The sequence below is a fragment of the Passer montanus genome, unplaced genomic scaffold (genome assembly GCF_014805655.1).
Source record: "Passer montanus isolate IOZ18808 unplaced genomic scaffold, ASM1480565v1 scaffold131, whole genome shotgun sequence".
Classification (NCBI taxonomy): domain Eukaryota; kingdom Metazoa; phylum Chordata; class Aves; order Passeriformes; family Passeridae; genus Passer; species Passer montanus.
The window spans coordinates 1,093,924-1,120,179 of record NW_024359944.1 but is presented as its reverse complement, the minus strand read 5'-3'; the positions used below and the strand labels follow the sequence as shown (position 1 = coordinate 1,120,179).

Genomic DNA, 26,256 nt, shown 5'->3' with positions numbered 1-26,256 from the left:
CTTTGCCCAGGATTCTTCTCCTGGGAAGCTGAGAAGCCTCAGAGAAAAAGGAAAACAATTCTTATCCCATTTGCTTCTCCTGTGTTTTGCTGCTTTGGAATGTGGTTGGAGATTGTTTATCCAACAGGTGATTGTTTCATTGGTTTCATGTGAATTGTTTTAACTTAATGGTCAATCAGGGTCAGGCTGTGTCGAGGCTCTGGAAAGAGTCATGAGATTTCATTAGTATCTTTTAGCCTTCTGTCTGTATTCTTTAGTATAGTTTAGTATGCTTTAATATAATCTAGTATCATAAAAGAATAAATTAGCCTTCAAGAACATGGAGTCAGATTCATCATTCCTTCTTTCATCTGGGGATCCTGCAAATACAATGCACAACTGCAAAGGTTTGGTCAGACTTAAGCCAGGCCTGGCAGCTGAAACTGTCTGAAAAGTAACAGATTTTCTTTCTGACTCCTACGCTCACAGAGATGCAGATCACATTGATCATTTCTGGGATGAGATGAACAATTTCACCCCAACCCAGGCCATGAAGCAGGCCCAGTGAAGATCTTGAGCACATTTTCCTCCCCCTTTAGGAGGTGGCAAGTGGTTTTTCACTACAGATCTAGAAGTGGAAGCAGAAGCAATAGAAACTCCAGAAGTGGCAACTTTCAGTACACTGCATAGCTCCTATGGGGTTAAGAGCATAAGATGCAATTCTCACTCTTGAGGACATGGCAGGTGATGTCTTATCCCTTCCCTTCTATCTTCCCATATTCTGGCATGACTGTAATGAATTCCAGGCTTGCAGCAAGAGGCAGGGGTCAGAGGAAAAAGCCTTCAATAGTGAAGGCCACTAAAAGCACACCAGGTTGCCCAAGGTAACTTTGAAGTTCCACTGAAGGTTTTTGAGCTAACATGTGTCAGGAACAGTTTTGCTCAAGCTTGACACAGAGCTGGCAGGTTTTGGGTGGATCTTGGGGCAAAAGCCAGACCCTGCCAAACTATTTTCTGTGCTGCTTTGAAGTTCAGCAGTGTTATTTATTCATTTTAGAGGGCTGACTCCTGTAGTGAAGACAGACATGTCATGTCACAGCCTAACAGTGATATCTGTCAGTACCAGCACCCTGCTCTCAGGGCAGGGGTCCAAGGAAAACCTCCACTGTCCACATGGTCACACACCAGAACTCGAGATGGCACTGCTTCTCTAGTCACATTTCTGGAAATAAACAACCTGCTCCAGTTTTGAGCTTGGCCCCTCTTTCAGCAGGGGGTGGAAAAGCAGCCTCCAGCCAGCCACAGGGATTAACTCAGTTGGTTAGAGCATGGTGCTCATAATGGGTCTGATCCCCACATGGGCCATTCCCTTAAGTGTTGGACTCCTGATTCTCGTGGCTCCCTTCCAACTCAGAATATTCTGTAATTCCTTGCAGCTCCATGACCCAAGAAGCCTGTAAAGCATTTTTTCTCACAAAAACACACTTCATGGGAAAGTGCTTCGAGAACATGTGCCTTTCAGTTTTCAGATCTCTGCAGTGCAGCTGACATGAGCTCCTTGCTGGAGCCTTTGCTGTGCAGCAGCTGTACCAAACACCCCGCTTTGTCAGGGTGGAATAGATGAGCTGGCTCTTCAGAACATGGCTCAGGCAAACAGGAGGGAGATTCTAGTGCCACACTTAGCAACTTGTTTCAGAACCCGCCTGTGATGCTGTCAGAGGCTGGGTGCTTTCTTCAGATCTGAGATCCACAGAGCTGCCCCAGAGTTTCTAGCAAACAAACATATTGCTTTCATTTTACACCAGAAGCATCACAACTATCTGGGAAATCTCCCTCCCACACCCCCCAGGCTGTATTTTGGGTGGCTTGATGATCTCACCACCACACAATTACTAAGGTTAAACACTGCTTTTAAGTACTCTCATGTAAAAGGTGAACTTTTAAGCTCTGACTCACTGATCAGCTTAAATACAGGGGAAAAAAAAGCAGCTAAAAGAAATGGACCAAAAGGAATTGTCCATCTTTTCTCACCCACTCTCCTCAGAACCACACACTGCCAGACCTACCTACAACTGCTCCCATCCTGCCAGGCCCTGCTGCAGCTCTCATTGCCTTTCCCAGTTTCTTCATAATGCTGGAATGATCTTCTCATGAAGAGAGCCACCAATACCTGTCCAGATACTGCCTCTTGCTAGGCCTGACTCCACAGCACATCCCAAAGGGGATGCAGGAAAGCCAGGAACACAGGGACAGCTGCACAGCCCATTGTTACAACACTGGTGCTACACAAACAGTCACAGCAGTCAGGAAAGGAAGTTATAAAAACAGTAATTGGGAAGAAACATTGAGGATCTGCACCCTCCTCAGGCCTGGGGGTACAGCAGAGAAAACTTCACAAGAAATATGACAAGCCTCCCATCCAAAGACCTTCCAAATAGGAAAACCAGAATGACGTGGAACCATGAGCTTCCCCTTTCATATTCCCCCAGAAGAAGCTGTTTCAATTCCCTTCATCTGGAGGCACAGTAAGTGAGTCACACTTCAGCAGGTACCTTCATGTTTGAGGTCAAAGCCAGGTCATGTAGTAATTAAGACACTTTAATGGAATTCTCTTGTTATAATAAGCCAGTTCCCAGAGCTGACTCAGGAATACAGCAGAGCACCTGAAACCCAGGTGGAATTTGTCCTTTTACACAGTCATCTGCACATCTCCCATGTGGAGAGGTGTGGCTGCATAATTTCATAATGAAGTAATATAAGGCTACGTATTTTTACAAGGAAGTGACAGGAGAGATTTGTTCATGCTGCAAATCCAAGGAGTGTTCAACACCAAGACAATTCCCTTTTTGCCTTGTTTAGTCAGTTTCTAATCAGAAGTTCCCCTGGTAGAAGAGGAACATCAGCTTACAGAATTGCTCATCTTCACAAGAGCCCACCCCATAACCAGTTAATCAAAAGGATCCCACCAACTGCAACAGAAGCTGGACAAGGCCTCTGGAGTCTGAGCTCAGGAGGAAAACTACCTGAGAGGTGAGGGCAAGGAGACAGATTCTCCATGCTCACAAAAGAAGACAAAAGCACACCTTCTTTAAAATCAAGTCTTTCCACTCTCACATTTATTTTTCCTAAAAACAGTCCTTGCAGATGTGTCTTGTTTCTCTTTCCCAATTCAGTGGCATTGCTGCAAGTCCTCCACAGCACGTGGCTCTGGGGAAGCACAGGCAGTGTCCCACAACTCAGTCCCATTTCCATAGGAAAAGCTTTCTCATAAATCACATCATCCTGGAGATGCTGACACAGGTTTGTAAGGAGCACCTGAATGACAAGTGCCAGGAGCAGGCTGGAGCCAGCTGAGGGCTGGCAGGGCTGGCCAGCCCTAGCAGAGCAGGAGCCCCTCCTTCATGGCCAGGCGCTGCCGATGGATCTGGTCCTGCTGCAGCTCCTCGTGGTTCGGGTGCCAGAGTTTCATGACAATCCTCTCAATGTTTAGAGCATAGACTGTGTGTGCAGGGATCACTTCTTTGTGCACCTGGAAAGGTATGGTGGGAAACGAGCTGCACACTTCCATACACATCTGCCCGTGTTACCAGGGAATAGCCACCCTGTACCACAGGGGCCAGCTCTGCAGAGTGGGAACAAAGGGAGTCCCACAGGGAGAGCTGCTCCCTGCCAGCACTGCCACAGCAGCCAGCACAGCACAACCATCTCTCACACCATGGTAAAGAAATTGTAATTTTGCTCCTGGGGTGGCAATCAATAATTGATCATCAAAACCATAGAAATAACAATTCTGACTAAACGGGAGATGGATGCTTGATTACAGCTCTGTGGTCTGTATCCACAGCTGTCAGACAAAATCCCAAGGCCTGTTCACAACAGCACAGATCATCAAGGGGGAATTTCTAACAACTAATTTTAGACATTCAAAGTAGGCAATGCCCCCACAGCTGCCAGAGAGGGAGGGAACCACAGCCATACACTGCCAATGAAAATTCACCCAGCTGACCTGAAATGCCTCCCCAGGGCTGGGGTGATCACAGCCAACCCACTGCAGTGCCCTGCATGCCAGGACCAAGTATTCCTCTAAGTACCCAGGTGGAACATGAAGAGAAAGAAGGGACATGACAGGTATTTTGCTGCAGCACTGTCAAAATCTGTCCAGCTCAGTTCTGATATAATCACTGCAACCTTGCTGCTGAGGAAGAGTTCGCCCATCATGCACAGCTGTGAGATAGGGATTTCCTCATCAGCTCTGTGACCAAGGGGATCAGAACAGGCATTAAACCAGGAGTTAACAATGGGAACAAACCAAAGCCAAAGAATCTGAGAGGCAAAGAAGGAAAGAGACTATGGGAAGACAAAACAAATCCCCCTCCATGCACATAAACCACATCTAAGACTGGCAGCTGGCAGCCAGGGCAGTGCTGCATGTGACACGAAGGTGTGACATGACTAGCTTACCTGCAGTGCCTCAAAGAGGTCGTACATGTTGACTGGAGGCAGGGATGCAGGCAGGGTCTCCCCAGAGCAAGCCAGGAGCAGGGCTGCCTGCTGCTCAGCATCATCAGGAGCAGGCGGGGGGGCCAGGCTCTGACCCGCCGAGGGCACCGTGCTGCTCGGGGGGCTGGGGGCAGAGAAGGCAGAAACATCCCAGTCACAAAACCAGCACCAGCTGTGCCTGTCATACAGCAGGAGCCTTGCTGTTCTGCACCACCTGATGTGGTACGTAAAATTATTTCAGCTCTAATAAAAATTTATTTTGATTTTAACAAGGAGAGTGTACTGACCCTCAGTGTGCTGCAGCCCTGCTTAAATGGTCTTGGTTGTGCAACGTTTTGTTACTTGCAGCCAATAGTTCCTACCCAGCATAAAAATTAAGGCACATTAAGCTGCAACACTGGCCGTTAGGCAGAGTTGTTTGTAGTGCTTCTACCCAGCATAAAAATTAAGGCACACACAACATGAAGCTGCAACACTGGCCGTTAGGCAGAGTTGTTTGTAGTGCTACAATCAAATCTTCAAACACCCACGACCTCCTGTCAACTGCAAGAAGCTGCCACAGACAAACAAAACTGCCTTCTCATACACAAACGCTGCCAGACGCACTGCACAAACTCTTTGACACCGAGACTCCAAACAGAAGGACCTCAAAGCCCTGCTAACTGGAAAGATGTGCCACAGAACCATAAACACATTTGCATGCAGGAAATGACAGGATGGCAGTGTCCTGCAGGTCCTCACTGACATTTTAATCCTATGGCACAACAGCCGTGCCTCCACAAAGGCAGAGAATTGCTGTGTTGCTGATGTTTCCAAAAAGCAGTAATAAATTGCTGGACAAGCAGAGGTAAGGGAGAGAGAGGAAACACTGTCCCTACAGTCCAGTGCTGGGAAATTCCCATATTCTCACTCCCTGTTTTGCTGTACAATCCTCCATACCAATACCTTGCTAGTTTGTGAAAGCAAGACACCATCAATACTCATAAAAGATGCAACTGAGCCATGGAGTAGTTCCAAGACTAACAAAAACCAGTGTGCTGCCAGCTCCTTACCACTCAATTAAGTTGTTATAAGCAACAACACTGTTCTTCAGATATGGCTGAGGGTTAACATTGCTTCCAAAGGCATACTTGAAATGGCCATCCCTCAGACGATAGGCTTTCCTCCTGGATATCACAGAGGTCAGAATGTCCTTAAGGTGGTTCTGCAAGGAAAACCAATCTTGTGACACGTGCTGATACATTCACTCATGGATAGAAGGGCCTCAGCAAATGGCAAGACAGAAGCAGTGCTGCTATGACCACCTAAAGATGGAAGGGAGCCAATATCTGGACAAGCTACAGGAGGTTTTCATTATCCAACCCTTGGATACAGAGAACATGGCACTTTATGAGTACTGTAAGCATCAGCCTGTGAACTATACTTTAATATGTGATGTCCTGCTTCAAATGTCAAAGGGGTGTCTTCAATGCTAGGAAATTCCCACCTTCTGATTCAGGTTAAGATTTCATAACTGACACCAGATGTTACACTTGAACTGAAATACACCCTGAAATGACAGTGAAAAGCCCCTCACTCATCTTTATCATTTGCCTGAACAGTGCTGGAGAAGGAACTGCCTGAAAAAAAAACAAACAAGCAGACAACTTCTTAATTTGGCCTCATTCCAGATGGGGAACTCGGGTTGGCCTCCACATGCTGAGTGTAGAAAACCATCCACACATCAATGCTCCAAGCAGTGGCTGTGTCACTCCTGGGATGTGTACAGTGGTGCACCACCAATGGCCAAAGCCAAACTAAGACTTCACCTGGATCAGGTATCACTTGATCATGTCCCTTCATGGCCAGGCCAGACTCTGTGCCTGTAACAGATTGCTTTTAATAGAACTGGTCAAACTGGCATTCCCATTCTGTTCCTGTTTTTAAGTGACAGGAACAGGATTTTCCACAACAGCTACTTCGGCGTGCCTGGGGTACTGTGCAAGTACATCAAAATTAACACTTGCAGGCAGAAGTGCAAGACTTTACATCTAGGGCATGAGATTCTCCATTCTCACATTGCTCTGGGGGCAGAAAGGCAATTGGAGAACAATCAGAGCAGCACATTTCCACCCATGCAGGAGCACAACACCCCAGACTGCAGACAGAGCCTTTTGCTGCTGGTTCATGAGACCACTGCAGCCCCCCAGCCCAGCCTCACCTCCACAGCATAAACAACAGCTGTCACTGCATCCTCGGTGACATTGTCCAGCCCATGCTCATAGGCAGTGACAATCATCCTTCCTTCCAGCTGGCCACGTGTTGGGAGCATCATGGTGTGAGAGCACAGCTTCAAATCATCATCCTCCTGAGGATCCTTGGCCACAAACTGCTGGGCTCCCGACAGCGGGTTCTGAGGCTGGAACCGGTGCTGGCAGAGACACAACATTAAAGCATAAGATAACAGTCATTCAGGGGACACCCCTTCTCCAGTCACAAAACTTACACCCATAAAAAATCCTGAAAAAATCCTCCCCAATGGCTTGTGACTGAAGAAATTGGCAAGTCAGTGTTGGTATCCTTTCACTGGCCTTGTCCAGTAGCACCCCAAACCACCTGAACTTTGGGTATCCACAACACACTGCAATCAGAAATCTACACACCACATGAAGACTCACCTTCTCTGGTCTCATTTGTTTGATTCTCCTGGGAGCCTTAAATGCAGTCAGTGACTGTCCTTTTTATCTCCTTTCACACAGGCCAGTGACTGGGCTATCACATCTCTCAGACACCTTCTGCGTTACTCTTGTTTAGTAACTTCTTGTACAGAAGGGTATATTTTTACTTACTATCTGTACAGCTACCCTCCAGATTAAAACCCATGATCCTAAACTTGTGTGATTGATTCTTACATTTCTCTAATGCTTTAAACTTAGCCCAATTCCAGCACTAATTTCATGCTCCAGTCTCCCTGTGTACTTTCACTACTCTAAGCAGAGCTGTGTTACAGAACAGCCACTGAGATGGATTATGACTATTTTTCAGAAATGACTCAGTAATTTGGCAAAAATACTCATCACAGAACAGGAATTCATACTAGAAGGTGGCATTTCCCTGGCCATATGTATTCCAGCACAAATCCTTGGCTGCATTGTGTCCCAAGCTCTGAGTGCCTGTGATGGCTCCTCAGTACCCAGATAAAGAGGGGACCAAAGCAAATGGAAATTATTGATCCTTGAGCCCAGCCATGTGCTTGGCCCAGCTCTGACCCACAAGGAAACAGACTCATCACACTCCCTCTACTTTCCAGTGGCTGTGGAATGGAGATTGCTGCAAGGCTTTTATGGGGCACCAGGACAAACACACTCTAAATATGAACAATGAATATGCAGCAAAGTGGATTTCTCACATCTTAGTTTCAGGCAAGAAAGGGGGGCTGCTTTAGTCAAAGGACAGTGTGGCATTTAACTCAGAGTGAAAAACCAATCCACCCACTGGTGATGTGAAAGCAGGTTTCCCTCCTCATAATTCTAAAGATTTATGCTTTCATTACAGGAAAGTCACATGCCTGGAAAAAAGACCTTCAAAATGTAAGCAACTCTCAAGAGGAATGTGCTTTGGGAGAGCAGGAGCCAGCTGGAATGGACTTGTGGTCATTCACAGCTGGTCTTCTGACCAGTGAGGAAAACATTATGAAATACCAAGGCACTTCCAAGTTCACGCTACTCAGGAATTCCACTAATACCAAAAAAGCCCATTAATCATAACATGCACTTCATACAGTGCTTACTGCCAAGCATTCCTGAACATGTGTACAAACACACACCAGAAATCTGGTGTATCCCAGGGGTAGTGAGTAAAACAAATGCTAAGATTTCCATTACATCACAACTTGCTTCTCAAACTCTCATCTACTCACTGCTGAACTGAAAAGTTACAGTGAAGTTTTAAGACAGGCAAGGTAACACAGACTGAATTCAGAACATCACAATACAGGTTGCAGCTGTGAGCACTGCAAAGTAATTTGACAATTCCTAGATACAAGAAGCCTTCAGCTGGACTTGCATTCCTTAGGAACACTGGCCTCTAAAGTACACACACAGAGTGCCTAATCATAGTCCCTAGAAGGGCAGTATGCACCTTATCAAACCCTGCCTGTTGAAGAGATCCCAAATCTCACCAGGGGTCTCACCAGGCCCCCTCCACACTGGTCTGGAAGCACAGAAACAAGTGCAGAACGGGATGTGACAGTGCAAAGTCAACCGGATCTTGCACGTTTCTGTGCCACCTACCAGAAAATAGCACCTTTAAAAGGCATTCTCAGCTCTGAAACAATTTGACCTTCTGAAAACATTACACCCAGGATCTCACTTCTAACACTTGGAGAGTTAGTCAGAGAATTCTATCTGACTGCCTGAATAAACAGTAAATCACTTGTTTTAAGAATCTGGCAGATGTAATCTGGCACTTACATCGAACTTTTGGCGAACCGAAGAAATCTTTTTCTTCCCTTTGGGTTTTCCAGGTTTAGTTGCAGAGCCACCTGGCCACGGCAGAGATCCAGCACCTTCTACAAATCAAAAGGAAAAAGAAACCAAAGCAAACCAACCAACAAACAAACAACAAAATATAAACCAAAAACCGCAAAACACCCACTCAGTGTTGCCGATTGAGGGCCAGGATGAAACCCTTAACATTTAAGGGTTAAATGTTAAGCCCACCTGTTAAGCCTCAACCCAAAATCAACAGCCATAGCAAAGAGGGGAGAACACCTTTGGTAGCCCCTCCCTTCCTTTGTCAGCCCCTTGCTGCTTTGACTCACTCACAACACCCATGACTTATGTAGCAATTTCTGTCCACGCACCACACAAAACCCAGAGTGGAAGGAGAGAGATAAGCACAGCCTGTAAGAAAATCCAAACGAAAGGAACAAGCCGTTTGTTCCATCAGGAAGGTAAGAGCTTGCCTGGAGCTCTTGCCTGGAGGTGGGTTCTCCTCTCACCCACTTCTGGATCAGGTCAGATGCTAAACCATCTGAACTGAGCAGCCTGACTCCCCAGTTCTCCTTCTGCTTCAGCAAGATTTGTCATGGATACTTATTGAGCATCACTACATCAAGCTGACTGCTCTGTTACACTGAAGAGAAGGAGAGGGGGGAAGAACTGCAGAGGCCCCTGAGCTCAGGAGCAGGATGTCACTAATGTGACCAGTGAAAAAACAGCTGAAAAAGAGGTTCCTGTTTAGTACTAATAAAAAAATAAATACGTTAGGTCATATAATCAGCTCAAAAGTCCACTGAGTGCTGTCTGCCAGCTACCCCTACAGCAGGCCAAACCACATCCTGATAATCACACAGCTCTTGGCAAGGACAGCCTAGCAAATTTCCTGCTGACAGGCTTACAGTATCTGTGAGCAATTAATTCCTTCAGGAACGTTGGCTTAGGACAGCACTGCACTGGATGTGCGTGTGCTTGCTGGCAGGGAACAAGTGCAACTTAGAGACTGGGCAGCCCTCTCGTGGCTGCAGAGCAGCCTGTGCTGTGTGCCTCCAGCACCCTCCTCCCCCAGCTCACCGCAAGTGAGCATCCTCTTCCTCTGGAGCACAGCATGCCCTGAGCATGTCCCAGCCCAGGGAGCCTGGGCAGCTCGGCTCTGAGGCACTTCAGCTGCCCCCAAAGCAGAGGCTGGAGCTCTGCTGCCAGGCAGTTCTGACAGCACAGCAATGCCTTGGACATTCCCTGGCCACACCTCAGCCAGAATTTGCCATTTCCTCTAGATAGGGACAAGAAGTGACAGCAAGCTTTCCACATCTCACCACCCACAGCCTGGCAGGCCTCACTGAGCACTGACCAACACCCAGCTGTGCTTCTCTCCTGCTGCCACAGCTCTAACCAATCTGTGGGTTTATCTCTGGCTGTCCCAACTATGTTTAATCTGCTGTAACGGAGAATTACCTATGGTTAATTTGCTGTAGTTAGGAACTCAAACACAATTCTACCACAGCCCTGTTTGTAAGGAATGAGGCTGGCTAGAAGTCCTTGGCTATGGGCAGCTTCCCACACTCACAGCTGGAGCACAAGCACCGTGTCCTCTGCTATGGAAAAAAAATAATTTCTAACAGGATCAGGCTCAGCTAGAGGATTCAGGTGAAGTTTTTGAATGGTCAGCTGCTAAAAAGGGATTAGAAACAACCTGCACACACAGAGATGGCACAGTCTCCTTATATTAAAAAAAAGTTGACCAAGAAGTTTAGTTACAACCTATTAGAGGGGTGGAAACCCATAGCCTACAAACCCTGTTATCAAAATCCACTGGTCAATTTAAGAAATTAAAAGATAATAAATAAAACCTCCCCAAAAACTGTAAGGCTGGTGTCACTGCTCATCAATACATCACAGGAGAGGCCATAATAATGGAGCATAGGAAACCACTGTGGAGAATCACATCAAGTCTCACACAGCTCCTTCACAGCCTCATTTGTGACCAGAGAAAGTGCAATGGAAGGAGGTGGAAATTGCAAACACTCTTTTCTCTGACAATATTCTACAGATATGATAGGTTACAGCTAAGTCTGAATTTTTAAAATACTTTTTAAGAAAAATAATACAGTAGGTTTTAAATTAAATGGCAACTAAATTTATAGGCTTTGACAGTAGATCTGAAAGATGTAACTTAATTGAATCTTAACATGCACATTTAACAAGAACTTAGCCAAACTCAGCTTAAAACAAGGAAAAGGTGAAATACAATATCCTATTCCCCAGTATAATGAGCCCATAGCACAATTTTTGGTTCCTTTTCCAGGTTTTCATATTACCAAGCCCAACTCGCAGGAGATGAAGAAAGCAAAATTTCCCTCTAGCATTCTAAGAAACCAGTACTTGCCTTCCTGGCCACAAATGACAAGGCTGGGTTGGCTCAGACATGAAACTTCAGAGATGAATGCAGCTTTTATTTAATCTTGCTGGCAAAGGAATCAGACCCTAAGAAGCCACAGCTGCTGCTCTGCCTTCAAAGATCAGCAAGAGATAAAAAGATTTTTCTAGGAGCTGCCACATCTCTGCATGGCACCATCACGATGGCACCAGCCAGTCCAGACAGAGCCTGTCAGGTTTGCCTACATGAGGAAAGGACAAAGAAACAGAGAAAGTCACCACAGAAAGAAGCAGACAGAGAGAAAACACACATTTCCCATGCCTGTCTTCTTCATCTTCAGTTTGGAGGGGGTTGTTTGTTTTAATCTTCTTGCAGAAATAAGGTTTTGGTCAGGTATTCTGCTGATATTTGGTTAATATTCTGCTGACTCTCCTCTGCCAAAAACTCACACTCCCATTTTCTCACTTTTCCTCCCTTCTCAGTACTCTGGAGAGAAGCAAACACAAGCAACCCGAGCCAATCTCACAGTTGAAAGCCCTCTAAGCAAAGCCTATGGACAAATGATGAAATAAAATGCTCCTGTTATTCCACATGAGTTCTAACTCACTGAACCATATTTTAATTGGCTTCAGACTACTATTAAATAAATTAAATCCTTACACCAGTAACTCAAGTGTTTGCAACTGTCTCAGTTTCCTTGCTAACATTTAGCTAAGGAAGGAGGTAACAATTCAAGCAAGATACATATTAACTCAAGAAACCCAGCTATCCCGAGAGCTTGCAACTGTCCAACGAACAAGGTCAGCTTAGTAAGCAACTCCATGCAAGGTTAAGAAGGGATTTAAACCAGAGTCCTTTTGGACAGAATTTTTTGGGGAAGCAAAAAATCCCAGTGTGCTGGTTTGGGGAGGAAGAGGGTTAATTTGTTCCATAGCAGCTTGCACAGGACTACGTTTTGGATGTGTGCCAAGAACAATGCTGGTGACACAGAGATGTTTTCATTCCTGCAGAGCACAGAGCCAAGGGATTTTTTGATCCTCACCCCATCCTACCAGCTGGGAGCCTGGCAGTGCACAAGGACCTGGGAGAGGACACAGCCAGGAGAGCTGGATGATCATCCTTCACATCAGAACAGACAACACACCTCCCTGCCTCTGCACCACCGAGCCCTAAAATGCCCTGTGCCAGAGAGGCTGTGCAACTGGGATTTCAAGTTGTTTGGGTGAGCGACAGCCTGAGCAGAGAAGAGGGGGAAATGCAAAGCATCCTCAAAAAGGGTGACATTCGCCAAGTGCTCCCCTAAATCCCAGGTGGAACCACTAGTACAAGAGGCAGCAAAATTGGGATCAGATGGGTTTGTTTGCATGGTTCAACATTTACTGTAATCACTCCTGAAAAATACCTTCCCCAAGGGCTCTTATTCCAACACAGTACAGTATCAAGTACAACTTTATCACTGACCACATGGTTACTTTCCCCTTGCCTCTCACACAAGGGTGGAAAGTACATCCAAGTGCCTCACAAACACTGCTTTAAAGTTACTTATTTCCATGAATCATGAAGTAAACACCTTCTACCCAAAAGACAGTGGTCAGGACAAAAGCCTGTTAGCTTTCCATTCTTACATGGAGGGGGAAAAAAGAGAGATAAAACCAAACCACAACAACAAAAAAAAAACACCTAGTAGGTGTCAGACTGGCATCTAGGGGAAGAAAAAGAAATCTATCTAGATGTCAAAAGCTAGTATGCCACTGATACTGCATTTTCCTGGGCTTGCATGTACAACCCTCCACCACACAGAGCTGATAGGGAGCTCTTGCCTGTAAGAGATCTCCCAGTTGGTGGCCCAGAAAGAGGTACCTCAGCACAGATCAGCCCCCAGATCACTGGGAGACTGCAATGACCTGTGGACAGCACAGCTGAGCTGCTAGAGGGGACTAGCAGAAAGCACTGTTAGCTCCAGAGCACCAAACCACATCTTTAAGACCCCACACCCATGATTAAAGTGACCTTTTTCAAGCTGGCTTACGCAGTCTGTGGACACAGAGCCAGCCAGAGCTTGCCTGAAAGCCCTGGAGGTGACCAGCACTGGTGGCCAGCTGGCTCACCACCAATGCTGCCCCTGACCTGCTGAACCACCACAGCCAGGCTTCTTCCAGGGCTCTGAAGAGAGCAGCTGCCATGGGACAAGAGAAAACAGCCTCCAGGAACTAGAAATTAAAGAAGGTCAGGCAGGAAATAAGGAGCATATGGAAAGCACGAGTGGAGCAGCACCCTGCTCTGTGCTGGGGCTCCCACCTTCAACACAATCCCAACCAGCCTTGGAAAGGGACACCCAGGAGAGTCTGCTGAGGAATCCTGGCCAGACAGCTGCACACCATCACTAAGGGGCATAAAGAGAATTAACAGAGAGACAAATGACAATCAGGACAGCTGAGCCCAGAGCAGGCACACAGGAATAACAAACCCCAACCTCAGCCACATGGTAAGAGCCTCTAGCCTGACCACTGCCTCTGAGAAGCAAGACCTCTGAGCTGTGAGCTGCACCCCAACATCACAGCAGCTCACTGCTGAGCTCAGAGCACAGGCACTGCCTCCCTCCCCTCCTCATTCAGACTCAGCTGCTCTGGTGATCATCAGGGGAATCACTGTTCCTCTGTGTTCTTTTTATAATCCAGCTGTAATTAATTGCTCCAAGTTAAAGCAAGGAGCAGCAGGTTCAGACATAAACCTTCTGATTTACACAAGTCCAGCTCCCTACAGGGAACAAGTTTAGGACACTCAAGGTGTTTTTGGAAGTTCAATCAAGAGCAAACAAAGCAAGTTTGGAGGTGGGGGCAATTAACATTTAATCAGCACAGCTGGTAGAGTTAAGGACCAGCTCCAACGCAAAAACCTGTGGGCATCTATGAATTTTGCATTATTTTCTCTAGCTGGAGGTGCCTCAGTAATAGGTATTCTCTCAAAAACTCATCTCTCAGGTCTCAGCCCATATGAGCTGCAACCATTTTCTCTCCCTTCCTACACAGCAGTTCCACATCTTGAATTGCAGCTCAGCTGCCCTTGCTAACACATCTCTGGATTGAGAGGTCTTTTGGAGACCAAACAAAACACACCTGCAACGCTGAGGACAGCCATTCTAGACACTCACAAAGGTAAAAGGTAATTCTAGATGCTCACAAAGTTAAGATGTTAACTATCTGCAGATATCTGGGTTAATATGTCATAGCTCAACCAAGGCTACCTGTAAGCACTTTTCTATCAGATATGTACTTGAAATCAAGATGAGTCAGGAAAAGTCAACTCTGCACAACGACCAGGAACAAAGTTCAGAGGAGAGGGAAAGAGGTAAGCAAAGCACATCAAAGAGAAGGCTGCATCTGCCTCGACCCTTCAGCTGACAGCACACACCAACCCAGAAATCAACCCAGATTATCACAGGCAGCAATTCAGCATCAGCCTCTAACCAAGCACACACAGCTTAGTCATAGAAGCATCTCTACTGAAACATCATTTTGCTACATCTCTACCTGTGTGGCAAAAAAACTCCATTAATGTTAAGGCTGAGGACACTGGGGTACTGTGCACACACACCCCCAAACACACAAGTGGCAGGCACAGTGTTACACCAAGTGTTTAATGAGGCTTCTCAGGACTCACCTGGGGCAGAAACCAAGATCTGGCATCGGGTGAGAATAGCCAGGAGGAAATCATTATGAGAATGGACTGTGCAGAGAGAGAGAGAGAGCTCATTAGCAGCACATCAGTGCCCAGAGGCACCCCCTCAAAGCCATCCTGTAAGCTTTCCCACTGTTGTGTCCTCCCCACCTGCTCAGTCAATTTTCAATTTAAGTTTTTTTGGGGAGTTTTCTGCTGTGGACTGAGACTCTACTACTATGACAACAACACAGAGGATACTACACACAGCACAGAAGCAATGAGGTCACTTCTCAGTATTACACACACACAGTGCATTACAGCTACTTGACAAGTCTGGTGTATTCAGCCAGCCAGAGGAGCAGCAGTCCCCTCTTGCCATGCAGGCACCCCGCTGTAGTGCTTTTGGTTTTGCCACAAAACACACCAAAATGAGAACCACAAAGATGAAGTCAACTCAAATAGGTTCTAACAAAACAGAACTTAATTGCAGAGGTTTTCCGGAATATAGAGTAAATGTGCACAAGAGAAAGTGAAAACAACTTCAGAGGGTTCCAGGATCCTCTCTGGAGTCTGGGCACCAAAAAACTCCCTGCCCTTCCCTACAGGGATCACAAACATGGAAACCACAAGGAGCTCAGCAACGCCCACCCATGTCTGCAGCCACACAGAGAAGCAAGGACCGAGGACTCTCACCCTTCAGCAGCCCACCTGCAGTGCCGAAGGGCAGGAAGGACCTGCCTGCTGCAAATGCACCCTGCTGGATCCAGGGCTCCCTCCCTGCTCCAGCTGCAGCCAAAGGCAAAGTGCAGGAAGGACTGCATCTCCACAGTAGCATTAAAAATGGCTTTTTGGTTGCTCGAACAGCATGTTTTACATTTTTATCACAAGGCCAAATTGTCTGTCAGTGCCGGGGTTACACAGGGACTTCCCCATGCAGGCCAGGGCACCTCCCACCACTTTAACCCCATTGCTGCCGGAGCCTGGCCACCGCTTCTTCCCTCACAAGCACCTTCCCGGTTCGGGAAGCACCGCGGAGCTTCCCAGGCCTGGCAGGGCAGGGAAACGAACCCCAGGCGTTATTTTACCATTGTCTTGCGTGAGCAGCCTGCGCGCCTCCAGGTCGAACTCCTCCTTGCTGATCTTCTGCTTGAACCAGAGCTTCAGGTTGGCCCAGTACCTCGGGAAGAGCAGCGAAGCACAGAATCAGTGCGGCTGGAAAAGACCTCCGGGATCGCGGAGCCCGACCTCGGCTCTCTCCTCCAGCCCCTCCGGGGAGGCGCGGGCAGCGGAGCGGGAGCGCTGCTCCCACACGCGGGCTGTGCACGGGCACGGCAGGACCCGGCCCCGCTCCCCCCGCTCCCCGAGGGCACTCACTGCTTCACGTTCTCGCCCAGCGCCTCGCTCAGGCTCTTCTTGGCCGCCTCCAGCTCGCTCACGTAGGTCGCCATCGCGGCCGCCGCCGCCTCAGCGCCTGCGCGTGCCCGCGCTCACGTGCCCGCGCAGGCGCAGAGCGGGCGGCTCCGGGAGCAGCGCCGGGAATTGCAGCGCCGGGAATTGCAGCGGGAATTGCGCCGGGAACCGCAGTCATGCCGGGGCTGCTGCTGGGGGATGAGGCGCCCAACTTCGAGGCGGACACCACGCAGGGTCGCATCCGCTTCCACGACTTCCTGGGAGACTCGTGAGCGCTCGGGGATGCGGCGGGAGCGGGGTGGGGTGTCCGCGCCGCCGGGTCCCGGGGGGCCGGGGCGGAGCGGGACCGCTCAGGAAGGAACGCGCTGTTCCTTCCTCCCCACGGTGGGTCCCGTGTCACGCCGTTCCGGGGACCCGCTCCAAAATGCGGGTTTTCCTCGTGGAGCCGGGGGACCGGGCACGGCGGGATTCCCGGTGGGCAGAATCGCCCGTCCCCAGCGTCCCCGGAGCCGAGCAACCGAGGAGAGGGGAGGCAGCGCGGCAAAGCCCGGCCTGCGGGCACGGCGGGATTCCCGGCGGGCAGAATCGCCCGTCCGCGGAGCCGAGCAACCGAGGAGAGGGGAGGCAGCGCGGCAAAGCCCGGCCTGGCAGAGCGGCGCTTCCCGGGGCCGTGCTGGGGACGGGCTCGGTGTCGCGGAGGTGTGCGGTGACACGGGGCTCGGTGTCGCCGGAGCACGGAGGTGACACGGGGCTCGCGTCCTGCGGCACCGCTCCATCCCCGGCGCGGGCACGGCGCCTCCGGGACGCGCTCCCGGCAGCGCTTGGCAGGCGTGAATCAGCCCCTTCTGCCGGCGTCGTGAGCAAAGGGCGAACAGAGAACGCTCTGAGCTCCAGCCCTTCTGAACTGGCTGTTCCGGCCTGAGCACACCTTTCGTTCTGCTCGCTGCTGTTTGCTCAGTTATTGTCCGAAGAGGCTCGTAGCTCCAGTGGGAGGCGGCTGCCCCGTGAATTCCTGGTGACCCGTGGCAGTCACACGGCTCTGGCAGAGCTGCAGGGCCCTCACTTGATCCCTGCGGCTGCATTCCCAAGTCTCTCAGACAGGGCTTTCCCCGCCTGCTGTGGTGCTGGGTGAAAATCAGTGCAGTAAGATCTGTGTGATTTGAGCTGAGAAATTGTGGAAGGAGTCTCTGGTGGGGAATTCGAAGTGCTTTGCTTTAGCCCTGGGAAGTCCTGAGAGCCTTTTTGCTCCAGCTCATCCTGCTGGGCTGCGTTGCTGCCTTTCTCTGTGCACTGCTTACCTTACCTGGGTAGAGTAGGATTAGCATTTGCCTGCTCTAAAGACTCAAAATCCATTGCTGCCAAGCTGTGGGCAGCAGCGAGATGGCTGTGTCATGGCAACAGGAGCCAGAATGTGATGTTGTTAACTTCTGGCCTCCCCTGCTATTGATTAATTCTTACCTTTTAATGAAGTGCAGCTCACAGCAGCAGCTGGGCTAAGGCTTGGTCCTGTCCCATTCTCTTGAGTTGCATGATACACATTTGTGTGTGTCTCCTGGTGGAGGTGAGGTGCAGGGGTAGTGAATCAGTGAAAATGTCTGCCCATGTCTGCAATAACCTGGCTGGCAGGCTGGCCAGCCATCCCTCACACCTGGGGTCTCTGGGCTGCTCTGTACACGTGGCTCCCCCAAACTTCCTCACACATCACGGTGTCCACCTCCTGTGAACAACCAGGGGCTACTCCAGCATCTCCCACAGGGTCCTGGGGCAGAGTGGGGAGTGAGGTGCAGGGAGTTTCTCAGAGCCGGGCTTATCTCATGGAAGTTTCTAGTGATAGGGAAGGAAGAGTTGCCGGGGCAGGAATGCCTTATCAGAGGGACGAGCTGTTCCTGCACTCCACGCCGTGCAGGCTGCACAGCTTTGTGTCTGCAGCACAAACCTGACCTTCACAGCAGCTGCTTCCCTCCCGTTGCAGGTGGGGCATCCTGTTCTCCCACCCGCGGGACTTCACCCCCGTGTGCACCACGGAGCTGGGCCGGGCGGCCAAGCTGGCCTCCGAGTTCAGCAAGCGCAACGTGAAGATGATCGCGCTCTCCATCGACAGCGTCCAGGACCACCTCTCCTGGTGCAAGGTACGGGCTCTGGGGAGGCCTCGGGGCCAGCTTGTGCTGCTGCCTCACTCCAAAGGCTGCAGGAGATGCCCACGCAGGCTTGGGGGTACAAGTGGCACATCCCAAAGCGTGGCAGTGCTGAAATTCAGAGCAGGAGTGGGGAAGGTCTTCTCCATCTTTGTGGAGCACCCCACAAAGTCCAGGGCGCTCTTTGCACTTTGATCCTGATGCCTTGTGCAGGCTGGCCTAGAACAGAGACTAGACAGAGTTAAAGAATAAAGTAGGGATTTATTAAAAGGCGACAGCGGATCCACCTTGGGCAGCACAAGAGCCCAGCCAGGGCTACACCGAAGATGGGCCCAAAATGGTCACAAAATGCACAAATGGTCATGGGGATCTCTCTCTGCTCCATTTGCATATTGGAGTTAATTGTCCAATTCCAGCCTTAGCCCATGCAGTCCCATCCTTCTTGTTTTTCTCTCTTCAGCCCACGTTGTTTGTGCTCTTGGGCTGAGATTTGGATCATCTGTCCTTGGTCCCCAGCTGCAGAAGGAATTGTTTTGTCTCCCTACTCTGTGCACAGAGCTCACCATCCCCTAATATGAATTCCAGACCCACACATTAAAGCAGGACAGAATCTGAAATATATAAAAGCTAAAACCTGAAGCATCAATACAAGAGGAAAGCAATATTACTGCTGTCCCAGCACTACTGAAAGGGTTAAAACGTGTGGAGGTGATGCCAGAACCTCAGAGGAAGGCAACCTACCCACAGACCCTCAGGAAGTTCTGTAATAGGAAAGGAAAAGAGGCATCAGAAGTGAGGACAAAATTGCAGTTCATGCTTGGTCAGGGAGGAGAAAACAGAGGACAAACAGAGACATGTTAAATAAAAGACCACAAATAGGAGAACATGAGGCAGCATTAAAAAAATATGGGAATGGATAACTCGGTGAAGGAACTTGCAAGGAACTAAAGAAGACTTCAAAGGCAAACCTGTGTGTGCTACCAGGGAGAATGGTTCCAGGGCTAGAGGTGGTAGGGGTCTAAAATGAGTATTTCAGACAGAAATGGCCAGAGTGCAAAAATCCCTGGGTGAGTTACCTGCCACCCTCTTAGCTCTTAAAATTGGGAATGTTCTCACATATTTTCCAGGGGTGAGAGGTGCTTGCAGTAAGAGGCATTAAAGGGGAGAAATTTCTACACTCAGTTGGACATTAGTTCATGACTGACTGGCTTTAGAAATTAGCTAATTGCCTTATTGCTTAAATAAACCTTTGTACCTGAGTGGTGCATGGCCAATGTCCCAGCAAGCCTCAGAAGGGCCTGGGAAAAGCAATGTACAAATCCCAGTAAATGAGATTTCTGGGCTGCTCAAACTGGCTGAAACCAGCAGTCCAATTAGCAAATAACATGTCATTAGCCAGAACAGAACATTTGTGTTGTGCTTTTGTAAGGGAGACTCATCTGCTGGCTGGCCAAAGCTGAGGTGTTAGGGTGTTTGCTGACTTCTGCAAAGCCTTTGAATTTGCAAGCAGCTTTTCCATGAAGTCAGCTCTGTGAAGGGCAGGCTCTTTCTTGCAGGAAAGCAGGAATTTGTGTCAAGGGAGGGAAGTGCTGAGCTCTCTCAGGGCCTGCAGGGAGGTGTGGGGTTCAGCAGACTCAGGTGATCTGAAAGAGATGAACAGCGAGCTGACTCTGCTGATCCTGTGGAGTTATTCACACAGCAGAATCTCAGGTGAGACCAGGAGAAGTTGCAGAACAGCCTTGATGCTGGCAGAGGGGAGGCAGAGCAGGAAAGCCTTCCAGGAAAACCACGGAGAGGCAGTGACTGAAGCTGTGGTGAGCTTTCTGTAGGCTGGGAGAAGCCTTGGAGCCAGAGGTTTGGAAGTGTCAGCTCAGCACCTGTCAGACAAACAGGTGAAAATCCTCCAGAGCCAAAGATCCAACTGGTGAGGACAAATCCACAGAAGGCTGGAGTGTCCCATGCAGCCTGTGTTTCACTGGCTTGAACTCAGAAGACCCAGAACTGAGCAAAATTTTGGGCAGAACCCTGTGTGCAGCATTCCCAAACACAGCTCTGCTTCCTGTCTGGATGAAGCTGCTTTTACCTGGAGCACAGCCTGCAAGGAAACAAGTGGGCAAGAGGGGTGGCTGAACTCCTGCATGAAACAACAGAGAAACGTCTCTGCTTGCTCTGCTGCCAAATGTCAGTGGGCAGATGAGATCTGCCTGGAGAGGTGGGGCCAGAGTGCAGCCAATAATCCCTGTGTCACTTTGTGCACCAGAGCTGTCACAGCTATTCTTAGCTATCTCTAGCCACAAAACAGAGGCTTGCTCCAGGACTGGGAGCTCTAATCAGCCAGGGGTTGATCCCACCTCCCCAGGCAGGAGGTTGCTGCTTCTCCAAGAGCTGGGGGAATGCCTGAGCTCCCTGAGCAGCTCTGGCTGGCACATGCTGTGCCTGTCAGAGGTTTCAGGGCTCTCTTTGGCCAGGGATACCTGCACCTTGGTGACCCAGTGGTGAATCAATCCCTCCAGTGATGTCTGGTTTCAGCTTGGACTCTGGAAAGAAAATCAGTGACTAGGGAAGGGAGTAGTGGGTGTTTATTGCAACACAGAGTGTGGTTTGTGAGGCTGTTTCTAGAGCTCCCCAGGCCAGGAAATTACGTGCATTTTGGAACAAGTCACAGTCCATAGGATTCAGATAATACTTCTCAGAAACTCTCCTCATCCTCCAGCCCTGCTCTAAAGAGAGGTGAGGGGTGGCTCTCATTTGCTGATGTCCATCTGCAGCCTCCTGTGACTCTGTGGAGCATTCAGCTGCATTTCTTCTCAGCTGAACTCTCCAGCTCTGCTTTCCTTCCCTGCTCTGCTCTGCCAAGGCAGGTTTGCAGGACAGCAGAACCAATTCCCTGCTTCCTTCCAAGGCAGGCCTGGCCACAGCCCAGCCAAGACCAGTGGCCTCTTTCTGCAGAGCCAGAGTGGTGACACAGAAAAGCCTGGGGAGAAAACAAGCAAAGAGCAAAGCTGCAAAGGAAACTTTTGGCCACGTGTGCACCACTTGACCTGCTTGCAGCATCCTGAGCAGCTGGGGCAGGGCTACAGCCCCTTTTGTCAGCACCAGCAGCCATGGGGGGCTGAGGAGGGCTGCAGGGCCTGCCTGCTCTTGCTGCTGTTGAGCAGTGCCAAGGGGCAGCATTTCCAACCCTGGCCTCCCCGGGTTCCCTCTGAGCAGGGCCCAGCCTGCTCCCCCACGTTCAGAGCCTGGAGAAGGCAGAGAGGTTTGTACATGGAGGGCATCAGCTGAGCTGATAGTGCAGCACAGCAGTGGGAGGGAGGCTCACAGCAGGATTGCAGCCACTTTTGTTTCCTTGCAGCATGCAAAGGGTGGAAGGAACAGGCTGCCCTGTTCTGGGGCAGGAGCCTTGAATTCTGCTTGCTTTGTTGCTGGCAGCTGCCCTGCCTGTGCTTCCTTCAGCAGGCTCCTCCCAGGGCTGCTGGGGCTCCTGTGACCTGTGAGGGTGGTGCCGCAGACTCCAGGGACAACTTAAATGCTCTAGTCGAGTCCAGATCAAGTTTGGAGATGCTTAAAGTACATTTTTTTTGTGTGTATTTGTGAAGCAGGTCCAGTTTGGGCTAGTACAGCCTCATAAACCATGGTCACAAGGCAGAGCCTCCAGGGCTGTGGAGGGGCATGGTTTTCTCTTCCTCTGAACCAGGCGTGGTTCAGAAAGGAGTGAGCAGTGTCCCAGCACCTGCACTCAGGCTTCCACTGTAGTTTTTTGAGAGCCTTTAGTTAAGTAAGCTGCGAGTGACTGACTGGATGGAACTGGTCCCTTGCACGAGACCTGTGAAGTGTCAGACCTTCCTTTGCCTTTGCCTTTCTTTGCCAGCTGGTTTGCTCTGCCTTAGGAGCACAGTCCAGTTCAGCTGTGACACCTGTCAGCAGAGCTAGGAGAGAGCTGGAGCAGGGGCACAGTTCTCAGTGGAAGGTGGTTAAAGCTCTCTGTGTCATTAGCACGGGCAGGATATTCCCTGTTGCTCCATACACACTGCCTGGGCAAAGCAGCTGCTGCACGAGCTGTGAGCACAGCCAGCGAGTGTCAGACCTTCCTTTGCCAGCTGGTTTGCTCTGCCACTAGAGAAACAACTCCTCAGGAGCACAGTCCAGTTCAGCTGTGACACCTGTCAGCAGAGCTAGGAGAGAGCTGGAGCAGGGGCACAGTTCTCAGTGGAAGGTGGTTAAAGCTCTCTGTGTCATTAGCACGGGCAGGATATTCCCTGTTGCTCCATACACACTGCCTGGGCAAAGCAGCTGCTGCACGAGCTGTGAGCACAGCCAGCCTAAGAACTGACCTCAAGAACAAGGTACAGCCCAGCCTGGCACAAAGGTTTCTGGTTTGTCACCTGGTTTCTGGAAGCTTCATGGAAGGCCATGAGCCCTGGCTGTGCTGTCCCAGCCTGGAGCTCCTGGCTCTGCCTGGCCTCTGTCTCTGTGCTGTGCCACAGGAACATCCCATGGCTTTGTCCCTGCAGGACATCAATGCCTACAACGGGGAACAGCCTGCAGAGAAGCTGCCCTTCCCCATCATTGCTGACAAGAACCGGGAGCTGGCTGTCAAGCTGGGCATGCTGGACCCAGATGAGCTGGACAAGGACGGGATGCCCCTGACCGCCCGTGTGGTGAGTGCCTGTCCCCACAGCACCTGGGGCTGCCCCGCAGCACAGACACACGGCCTGCCAGCCTGCCCTGTGGCTGTGGGCAGCTCACCTGGACGGGCATGGCCATCCTCAGGAGCTGGCATGGCTGGAACCATGGATTCTGTTACGGTGACCCACCGATCCTGGTTGTGCCTGTCCCAAAATAATTTTTGTCAGTGCTTGATCTGCTGGACTTTGCCTTTCCCCTCATGTGCTTACACTATAAGGGCACAGGTAGCAAAACATTGGCACTGGACACAGGAGCTCCCAGAGCAAAAGCACATTCCCTGGGCATCAGTTGTTCTCTAGATCCCCTCCATGGCATCTCCCCTGTCCCAACACCCGTGGTCAGGCAGCTCCCAGGAAAGGAAGGAGCATCAGGGCTGAGCAGATCCAGCAGAGCAGGCAGACCAATGTGCCCAGCCCCTGACACTGTCTCCCTGTGCTCAGGTGTTCGTTTTTGGCCCGGATAAGAAGCTGAAACTGTCTATCCTGTACCCAGCCACCACCGGGAGGAACTTTGATGAGATCCTGAGAGTGGTGGACTCCCTGCAGCTCACAGCATACAAGAAGGTCGCTACCCCTGTGGACTGGAAGGTGAGGAGCAGGGCAAAGCTCACAGCCAGGCACTGGGAACAGGCACTGCAGTGGCAGCCAGCCTCCCTTGGAGGGGCACCCCCAGGCTGGGGCAAGCAGCAGCTGGAGGCAGCCCTGCCTCTGGAGGCTCCTGTTTCCTGCAGCATAAGCTCCCAGTGGGCTGGGCCAGCTCACCCACCTCCCAGGAAAGCAGATCTTCCCCCAGGGCTTGGCATCAAGAGGGAGCCAGCACCACCTGCCCAGGGGTGCCTGAACTATAGGAATGGCTGAGCAGCCATGGGCAAGCTGTGCTCTGTCCAGCATCGCAGAGAGGCTCAGCCTGCCCCCTCCTCACTCCCTGTTCCCATGGCTGTGGGATGCCATTGGCAGGGCTGGCAGATGTTGGGGCTCTCCCTTTGGACATCTCCCGTGGCTCCTGGTGTAGCTCCCACTCTGCCCTCACTGCTGGCTCCCCTGGGACGTGCACTCACAGGGAGGCAGTGCCACCCGTGTCCAGCCCTGCCAGCTGCTCACAGTCCCCATTTGTCCCCCTCTGCTCCCCAGCCCGGTGACAGCGTCATGGTCGTGCCCACCTTACCTGACGAGGAAGCCAAGAAGCTCTTCCCCAAAGGAGTCTTCACCAAGGAGCTGCCGTCGGGCAAGAAGTACCTGCGCTACACCCCGCAGCCAGAGTGAGGCGTCTGTCCGTCTGTCTGTCTGTCCTGCTGGGATGCCGGAGCCTTCCCGAGTCCAGCGCCCGCCCCTCTGACACCGCACGACCACGGCCTCGTCCATCAGTGCCCGGCAGCACTGAACCAGCCCCCCTGTCCCTCCAGCCCATCCCCTCTGAACCGTGCCCGGGTGTTTTCCTGCCTGCCAGGACACGAGCACACCCGTGGGGACTGCGGGGCTCCTGCTGTGCTGTCCTGCCGCCTGGTGACAGCCATGAGAAGGGGTGTCCTGCTGGGACAGGGAGCTCTGGGGTCCCAAGCTGCTGCGTGCCTTTCAGAGCAGCCGTCTAACCTTTGGTCCTGTGAGTAGGGGAGGAGCTGCAGAGCCACATCTCTCACCTCTTAACTGCTTTTTTGTCTCTTGCTGGAAGGTGATGGTTTCCAGGTTTTGTGGAAGAGGGAATCAAGCAAATAAACTGACCTTCAGTACTACCTGCAGTGTCCCTTGTGTGTGTGCTGCCCCCAGGGCACCCTGCAGCATTTGCTGTGTTCCCTTGGGCACGCAGCTGGGATTTGTGCCCGGGCTCTGGAGGGGGGTGGCAGCAGCACAGACTGCCCTTGTTCTTGCTGAGGAAGGCCTTTTGGAAAGACAGCTTGTCCCAGGGCACACGGTCTCAGACAAGGGGAGGAAGAGTGTGCCTCAGCCTGGCTGCCCTTGGCTGTGGGCAGAGGGTCCTTCCCTGCTCCTGGGGCATGAGCAGGCACGACAGGAGCCGTGCACACTCCTGCCTGCTCTCCCACACCTCCACCTCAGGGATTTGTCAAGACATGAGCAGTGCTTTAATATAACAGAAGGAAAGAAAGCTGCTCACTGGATGGCTCATAGGGTGGCTGCCAGCATCCCTCAGTGCCCAGCACAGCCAGCAATGCTCAAAGGGAGCAGCTGTTCAAGAAATCAGCTAACTTAGGCACAAATGTATCCCCCCCATCCAGTGGGACTGGTGGGTTTGATGTTCAAGGTGAGCAAAACACCAAATGCAATGAGATCCCCCTCCAGGCTAAACCTCAGGCAGCACCCACAACCCTCTTTGATTACCCCTCCCCCCCAAAAAAAGAGGTTTATTAATTTTTAATTGCCTTCAGGAACTATGCAGTGAATATTGGTGTATTTCCCCAAATGGCTTTTAAATGAACCTTCGTTATGAAACTCCATATTATTCCCATGTATTATTTTGACTGGAAGATAGGAACAGTTGGTCTCTGGGCTGACTTTTGTTCTCACTCTTCCACTCTGCAAGAAAGGGGAAAGGGAATCTACAATTTCCAAAGGGAAACATCTTTTTTCAGTGTAGCTTTTCAGCTTTATCAAGCTGGGCAGCTTTCCTAGTTCCCATGGCTGGGCCGCATGAACTCCTGGGCTTCTTGCTGCTCCCTCACTGTGATCCAGTTTCCCAAGGGAAAAAGGAACTTTCCAGGCTTTCCAACCAACTGCACAATTTGCTGAAGTGTGAGGACACAGCCCCACGGCAGGATTTGTGCCAACAGCCTGCTCAGAGCATCCTCTGGGGAAGGGCACTGCAGGGCCAGCACAACCCCTCTGGGACAGCACAGAAGCCACCTGCAAGTCAGGACAAAGTGCAGCAAATCCTCCACCAGACCCAAGGGCTTAGAGCTAGCAGGGACAGCCACTGGTGCCTCTGCTGAGGCAGGTAGGGGCTGATGGAAATTCCATTAATTCCTGGTGCTGCCATGGCCCCAGAGGTACAAACCAGCCAGAGACACTCAAACACAAGG

At 50.6% G+C, this 26,256-nt stretch overlaps 2 protein-coding genes across 3 annotated transcripts; one reads left to right on the top strand and one right to left on the bottom strand.

The window, feature by feature from the left end:
• Positions 1–2,563: 2,563 nt before the first annotated feature.
• Positions 2,564–16,514, bottom strand: TADA1 (transcriptional adaptor 1). 2 transcript variants are annotated; one of them, XM_039699253.1, is made up of 8 exons: positions 16,369–16,514; positions 16,080–16,171; positions 14,995–15,060; positions 8,931–9,028; positions 6,680–6,889; positions 5,532–5,683; positions 4,441–4,603; positions 2,564–3,508 (listed from the first exon to the last, which is right to left on the bottom strand). In XM_039699253.1, the coding sequence occupies exons 1-8, from the start codon at positions 16,440–16,442 to the stop codon at positions 3,356–3,358; spliced, it is 1,008 nt and encodes a 335-aa protein (XP_039555187.1). In that variant the 5' UTR covers positions 16,443–16,514; the 3' UTR covers positions 2,564–3,355. The 2 variants fall into 2 exon arrangements, with proteins under 2 accessions (XP_039555187.1, XP_039555188.1); XM_039699254.1 differs by lacking the exons at positions 16,080–16,171; positions 16,369–16,514 and adding an exon at positions 15,703–16,007.
• On the top strand, positions 16,497–24,954 carry PRDX6 (peroxiredoxin 6). The gene is made up of 5 exons (XM_039699255.1): positions 16,497–16,672; positions 18,377–18,533; positions 23,051–23,197; positions 23,666–23,812; positions 24,356–24,954. Exons 1-5 carry the CDS (start codon positions 16,581–16,583, stop codon positions 24,485–24,487), a joined length of 675 nt encoding a protein of 224 aa, XP_039555189.1. The 5' UTR covers positions 16,497–16,580; the 3' UTR covers positions 24,488–24,954.
• Positions 24,955–26,256: the final 1,302 nt, after the last annotated feature.